Source organism: Geospiza fortis, unplaced genomic scaffold (genome assembly GCF_000277835.1).
Source record: "Geospiza fortis unplaced genomic scaffold, GeoFor_1.0 scaffold54, whole genome shotgun sequence".
Classification (NCBI taxonomy): domain Eukaryota; kingdom Metazoa; phylum Chordata; class Aves; order Passeriformes; family Thraupidae; genus Geospiza; species Geospiza fortis.
In genome coordinates, this window is record NW_005054301.1 from 10628125 (window position 1) to 10636034 (window position 7910).

Below are 7910 nucleotides of genomic sequence, written 5' to 3' on the forward strand. Positions count from 1 at the left end.
AGTTTGTCTCAGGAAAGCTTGTGCAGAGTCACTTGGGGTTAGAACACATATTCTGGGCTTACTCCAAGTATATTCCTTGAAGATTGCAATCTTAAAATTTATAGAACTTGGCTTTTATGCACCAAATAATATTCTTAGTATGGTATACATAGAATCTTTATAGAACTCTGAATTGTGTGTCCTGAATGATTGATACAGAGTCCCTGGGATTAGCAAAGGCAATTTTATCTTGAATCCCATTTGTATTTTCACAGTCATTTGGTTCACATTATTTTCGAACTTAATAAACAAAATACAGTATCTGTCATTTTGTCCATCTGCTGTGTGATGCATCTTCCCTAAAATAGTAAGTGAAAGAAGAGTTGAGTAATGAAATTCGAAGTGTGGTGTCATCAGTAAATGCATTATATACAAAATGTAAGGAGTTATTTTTAACTGATTGTAGGTTTATTAAAAATAGATATTTTAAAAATGTTATAGGAATAGCAAAGAGAGAGAGCTTTGCACTGTGAAGTATCATTCATGACTGAATGACTGGTTCTGCTAGAGATGAAGTATGTGTCTCTTAATCACACATCAGTGATTTATATCCAAATATCTTAAGAATACTGTACATGAAAACAAACTTTTCAGATGTACGCTTCTAATTTCAGTGAAATGCCATCAATTCCAAACATTTTGCTGTCAGACAATTCAGTGTGCTTCTTCTTGTGTTACATTGCCTACACTGGCTGTCAAGAACCTTCCTCCACACAATTAGGCAAAAGTTGCTAGGAGAAACTGTTTGATGTGTTCCATGTGATTTTAACCTTACTTCAAATTTCTGAAACATTGCAACATCCCAGAGGAACCAATGCTGTCTTTACCCTCTGACTGGACCAATGATTTTATATTCCAAATAAATCTGTTCACAAGCAACAATGCAACAAAAAGTTGTTTCTTACTCTGATCTTGCTTAGACGTATTTAATTTGGAAAGTTTAATATAATTTAAATGTAAGATGGATGGTGCTATTAATGCTATGCCATAGTCAGATCAGTTAAACCTGAAGACTTAAGTTTTGGTGCTTGTTTAGTATTTCTTTTCTAGTGGCAGGGAGCATTGTTTCAGTGGTATTGAATATTGTGCTGTTTTGTGCAGGCTTCACAAAAAAACCACTGTTCCTGTGCAAAGGAATATACAGTTCACATTATAAATAATTGTCTACTTATATTGTAGGCAATATATGCAGGCAATAGACTTCCAAAGAGAACTTGAGTTTTTTGGAAGCTTAAAATGTGCCAGGATGTTGTAGTTGGAGTATCACGTGTTTTTAGATAATAACTTGAGAAATGGTATTCCAGACCTTCTTAGTCCTGGGGCTGAGTCTGATGTGGTCATGGAAGAAGGGAGTGATGACAATGACAGTGAAAGAAACAGTGGCTTTATAGATGACATGGAAGAATCTATGGCTCATGATTCAGAGATGTCAATGACAGGATGCCATAGTGACAATGGAGAAATGCAGGATGCTGATCTGGATCACGATGAATCTAACAGGATGATCAGGTGAGCTGGGCAATGAGTGTACCTTCCATCTTCCTTTGCATTTATTTGTACAAATCGTGTCTGGGGGTGAAGGGGGAATGTACATGGTCACTAGTCTCACTCATTTAGAATGGGGAATGCTGGTGAAACGTTATGCATTTGAAATTGCAGTGCTGATTATATGCATTTGTAATTTAAGAGAAGCTTTATTGTCAAGTTGAAGTAGCATTTGAAAACTTATGCAAAAGTAGTTCTTACATGTCTGTTCTCATATCAAAATTATGTGAAACTATTTGTGCATAATTACTAGTAAAATATTTATTGTTTACTTGATTTCCAAGGCATTCTTTCCCTGGTTTAACAGTGCAGTGCCTTGACATTTAGATAAATAAACAAAATGTGTAAGTGGCTATGGTATAATTGGATCTAGAGTGTTTGTATTTTTAGATGCCTTTATTAAAAAGGAAAGTTTGACAAACTTAAAGTAGTAATTTGAAGTAAGTTAGAAAATAGATTAGTGTTTTGAAATCACTGTTCAGGAAAGAAAACAGGAACTGAGTTGTGCAATGTACCTCAGAAGTGAATTAAGAGAAGAAACATTCACTTATTGGAACTGTCCAAATAGTATGGAAAAAATAGGATTATTCCTTATAATTAATGAGGAACCTAAATGAGGAAATTTAGGGAACCTAAAATGAATTAAGGAAATATCTACTGTAATTTCCTTGATGCAAGGGATGTATACCTTTAAGGGATCTATACCTTATATAACATTTTTCTTTCATGTCTGTTTGACCTGCAATTTCCTCTTCTATTTTGCTTGTTGGGAGCCTATCTCAGTAATATGTTCTTATTTCTTATATATGTTCCCTTATTTCTGTGTTACTGTCATACACCTGTTGCACTAATAGAAGGCAATCCATTTCAACAATATGCAGTTTTACTTCATACAGCAGTAAACTACTGTCATATTTATGTGCATAGATAGGTATGATATATGTATCATGTATAGACACCTTGTATCATTGGAATATGAGCCTGTGCTTAGATCACTAAATCATTGTCACAGAACATCTTAAATTCCCAAGTTTTATGAAGCAGACAGCATTGCAAATTTTCAAAATAAAAATACCCAATTGTGCTAATAAGACATTTGTAACTAAGGTACATGTTTTACTTATGTAAGAGAGATTCCTCCAGTAATACCTCTCTGCACTTACTTCTAAGGGTAGTTTCTGTATCCATGGATATTTTTAAAGTGATCTATATAAGGCAAATAAAAAATAAACCTCTTGTCAGCACAGAAAAGAATAGCTAAATAGAAACTGCAGATGGTTAAATCATTTTTAGGCAGAAAAGAGATATTAACTATATATTACATACTTAATTAAACTTTCAGACAGCGCTTTCTGTATTTTGATGGGAAACTACCAATTCATAAAGCTTATTTCTAGGATGCATTACAGTGAAGCAGGGCCATCTGCAGACATCTACAGTCACAACAACTTTGGGAACTTAACATATTATTCTTTTCCTAAACACTATCAGCCCTTTTTTGTTGGAGTTGTTGCACCAATAGCTTTGCTAGCAGGGCATAATACAAAAGCAGTGCTCTGTTTTCACAATGCAGCATCACTGTTTTAAATTTCTTCCAGGAATAGCCAAGTATTCATGTCTAGGACTCAACAGATTGAGTCCATATTCAATTACACAGAATCTGCTTTAGGAGTTGTTAACTTAACAGCAAGGATGATGGGCTAGGTTGCTTCTGGTTACTACCAGATTTTATCTGCTGGTGCTATCAGGCATGCTGTCACATTCCCATGGCTTCCCAGCTTACTGTGTGTTGACTGAATGGTAGAAAGTTGCAGTGTGCATACCCCACCAGGCAATAGGGTTTCACCTTAAGTCTTTGAGTGCAGAGTAGCTTAAATCTCTTTCTCTGAGAAGTTGCAGCAGATTCTCTGCTGTGCCTGGCCAGGCTGTGTGCAGCTGACATGTTTTCTACTCTGTAAAGTGGCCTCACTCTATTGTGTGTTTGAGCCCAAGCAAGATCACAGGACAGTAATCTGATGGACACTCTCTGCGTAGGTTATGAGAGATTCAAGATCAAGTACTGCTCTGAATCATGCATAGCACCAGCTTGAGCAGTGCTCCCACAGCCTAGCTAAGGCCCTAGTCATTTTTCCATTTTCTTAGCTCATCTTTAGAAATATTTTTGGAATAGTGCATGTAAGCCTTCAGAAGGTCTCTGACATTCCCTTGGTGTAGCATTACAGCCTTTTTTCTTTGTAATCTCAAGATACTTGGAATGACAAAACAAAATAGTTTACAAACCAGGTCTGCTAACAATGATAAAAATAAATGTGGGTATTTTCTATGTGTGTGTATACATGTATTCTGATTTTAAAGATTTTTTTTCTTTCTGTCCAAAGTTATCTTCTTTTTAAAAGCCTTTAATGATTTATTCTTAAGCCCTTCAACCAGCAACAATATTCCATTAATGAGAGTGGTACAGTCTGTGAAGCACACGAAAAGGAGAAGTAGCACAGTAATGAAGGAGGGTTGGGTGGTTCATTATACAAGCAAGGACACACTGGTAAGAATTGTTGCAGAAGACCTGTCTTCCAGTAAATGTTATGTTATAGTATAGAATTAAATTCTAACAATACTCAGATAATTTACAGTCACTCATGTAAGGCATTTTTTGCAATTTTTATAATTCCTAAAGTCCCAATACTTACAATAACTGGGACTGGCAGTGCTTGTAAGAACAGGAGACAGTTAAAACATGCAAAAACCATCTGAATATATCTGTTGCATTATCATAGACAGCCAAATGTAAAATCATTCTTAAGGAAGTGAAACATGATGTTAAGGGGTTCTGTAAAGTAGCTTTACTTTCCAGCTGCACTTTCTCTGATACCTTACTGCCGGTTGAATTGAGACTTTTGTAAAGTAGGTTTAGTGTAGAAAAAGGCTATTTTCATTCTAACCTGCTAAAAATCAATAAAGCCTTCAGTATGTGACCTTCAAAAGTGAACTGGGTTGTTAGAAGGGATACAAAAAAGAAATTTCAATTGCTTTAGGATCATGTATATCAGCAAATTGTGCTGAATATAATGCAGAGATCAGAATGAATTGTAAATTTTTTAAACTTGTACAATTTTAACAGAGCTATTCCTGAAATTACAGAGCATAATAAGACATCTATAAATTCTAAATTAAATCAGAAAATTTTCATTAAATCTTGTACTAGTAATTGGATCTTTATAGTTCGCAGTACATCTCTTCAAACTAAGGAAACATTTTGGTGGTGCTTTTGCAAAATGAACATTTCATTAATTTACTTGTTTTTCACTGCAGAGAAAGCGACACTACTGGAGGCTGGACAGCAAATGCATTACACTTTTTCAAAATGATACTGGAAGCAAATATTACAAAGTAAGGAATATTTTTCAACCTCTTTTCATACCAATATAAGGACTAAATTGCTAAATTGATGCTTACTAGAAGTACAATAATAGTGTAACTTCTATCTAGGTTTTGGTTGTTTGGTTTGGTTTTTTTTCATTATTTCAGCTGTGTGTGTGTGTTCTGCTTTTCAAAAACAAGTCTCTGATCAGAAAGGTGTCAGGTCACACGGACCTATAAGGTGTGTGTTGTGGAAATGAAAAGTTTTTATATGAGAAGTCAACAAAATTTTATTTTCTAAAGGAGTTTTCTTAATATATGAATGGCCCTGCTTTTTCTCTGAAGGTACCTCACCACTCTCTTTGATAAGTTCAGTTAAATAATTAAAGTTCTATTTAGTCTTGGAGAGAAACATTTAGTATTTTACCATCAACAATTGTCCATGTCACAGAGTTTCAGATTACAAGAGGCTTTTTGTTTGTACAAGAAGCATGTGGTGAAAGGCAACAACTGATATCATAAACTAATCAAATAAAGCTCATGCTGAAGTTCTTTATGTTGATAATCTTTGCACAGAAAGTAAAATATTTTTTTCATTTTAGGAAATCCCATTGTCAGAAATTTTGTCTCTGGAACCTGCAAAAACTTTCACTTTGCTGCCTCAAGGAGCCAATCCTCATTGTTTTGAAATAAGCACAGCAAATATAGTCTATTATGTTGGAGAAAACATAGACAACCTCTCAAGTGTTCCACTGAATAACAGTGTTATCAGCAGTGGTGTCGGCATTGATGTGGCGCGAATGTGGGAGATGGCCATACAGCACGCCCTGATGCCTGTCATCCCCAAAGGGGCATCCACTGGGTCAGGAGCCAGCCTGCACAGTAAGTCTGCTCATTTCCTCCATTTCTGATGAGGAGAATCACCTCTCAAATGGCATTGCTCAGTCCTCTGCACACATTGAAAGGATGTATTGCGCAGCTGGTAAAGGCTATTCTGTCATGGGTTGTCACTTGTCTTCCATATTATTTTAAACACCACCGTTTCTCGTCCATGTGTTTTCTGTAGGACGTCTGTATTGATATACAGGATGTAGATATTTTAGTAAGCAAATAGTTATGGAATTAGTCAAGCTTCTAATTCAAGTTTACGTTGCTGGTGTGAGGAATAGCCTCCTTGTGCAGAGGGATGAAATTTTCTGAGCTCCACTTCAGAACTGATAGATTTTTTTGCTCATCCTAACTGTAATTTATGGTTCTAGCTGTCTGCAGAAGCAGCTCTTCAGTCTTTAGGTCACTGCAGCACAGATGATAAGCTCCCTTTCATCATATTTGGCTGTACAGCTGCCTCAAACATTGTCCCATGTTGAGACAAAAAGAGCTCAAGTGTGAAGAACAGCTATTCTAGGCACAACAAGGCATGTGTGTTATCCAGGACCAAAAGAACTGAATATATCTTAGCTTCCAATTTACATACCTTTGTGTAATTCTCTAGCAATGGTGACAGCTTATGTAAACCAAATATGAGACCTGTTTAAATCTGTCTTGGGTACTGATAATAAAGTAGCACAGAGCAAACAATTCCTCACTACTTGCCGTGTGCTGCTGTGGTTGCTCTGTGTTTCTGTTCAGCCTAGTGAGTGTAAAGAGAATTTGGGTATGTCTACATAATTTGGATTAGACCTTTTGTTGCAATATACACCCACTTTAGCACTTGACATCTGGACGCTGTTAATGCAGCACAAATGCTAATGAGACCACAAGCCCTTCAGGAATCAAGTAATACAACAGGCTGTGGCATTGCTTCTCCAGGCACAAAAGCTTACACATCAGATTAGATCAGTGATGTCCTTTGCTTTCTCAAATGGGATCTTGCATGAAATAGTGTCAAATTCTGGATGTCATTTCTGTCAGACTAGTTGCCTAGTGCCCCTGGTTTGAGTCCAGTGTAGCTAAACAAATCACCTAAAATACTGTACTGGGCATGACAGCTGTCTTATCTCCCTCTTGGGAAGTTTGAAAAATTTCTTTACAAGTTAGTAGCTATCTTTGCGTTATATGTGCAAAAATTAAGGTTGTTTGAGACCTTTAGAGCAATTTCTTGTGGACAATGAGAATAATAGCAGCCTTCTTTCTTTTGCTCAAAGTCTAAGACTTGTCTTTTTCCATGCTTTTTTTCCATGTAAACACAGCAGTACATATATTTGAAGACAAATTGGCAATGATTAAAAACCTCTCCATAACTGAAACATTCTATGCCAAAAGCAGTCCTCCTAAGGAAAGGGAATAGGCCATGTTACTCATGTTACTTACAGCAGCTGAGATTAGTGCTGATGGGTAGTAGCAAGTGTCTTCAGTGTGTAGTATAGGCCTTATAGCAGGGGACACTGTTCCGAAATTTTTACTTAAACAAATGGAAAGTCAGCATGAATGGGATTCTACAGAGAAGTAGGAGACAGAAGTCACTGTGCTCCAGAGAAGCATGATTTCCTTCCCAAAGTACTGTCTTTGTGTGTTGCAGTTAGCGCTAGGCATATGCTGAATTTTGCCTCAGTAAGTTTGCAGTTCAGATGCTTATGACTTGCTTATAACATCCTCAGGTCTACATTGATAGAAGTTGGATCTGGTGTTTCTTGTATTACAGTGCAGGTGCAAAGTTTTGTTTCCATTATGTCTGTTTTAATTTTTAAGTTTTAATAATGTCTGTTAAGCCAGTTGAAATGTGTATTACTTGTAACAGTATGCACTCTAATTTGAATGTGTGTTTGCCTTCATCTGAATATCATCAAATATGTTGTAGGTGACTAAATAAATCAAAATTATTATTAAATCCCTAAATTAAATCACTAAATAAGAACAGTTTAGTTGCAGTTGTTACTTGGGTGAGATTCAAAGCCTCAAAATAGAATGGGAAAAAGCAATAAGAAGCTTACTATGAGACTTCACTATTAAAAAAATTATTAATGGATTGT

The 7910-nt window shown here is 36.0% G+C and overlaps 1 protein-coding gene across 1 annotated transcript in view; it reads left to right on the top strand.

Annotated features, from left to right (window-relative positions):
- Positions 1–7910, top strand: part of PRKD1 (protein kinase D1) — a 108369-nt gene that overhangs the window by 81930 nt on the left and 18529 nt on the right. Inside the window, exons 9-12 of the mRNA XM_031065681.1 lie at positions 1344–1548; positions 4003–4126; positions 4894–4971; positions 5544–5823. Coding sequence (XP_030921541.1) covers positions 1344–1548; positions 4003–4126; positions 4894–4971; positions 5544–5823 — 687 coding nt within the window. The remainder of the gene's footprint in view (positions 1–1343; positions 1549–4002; positions 4127–4893; positions 4972–5543; positions 5824–7910) is intronic.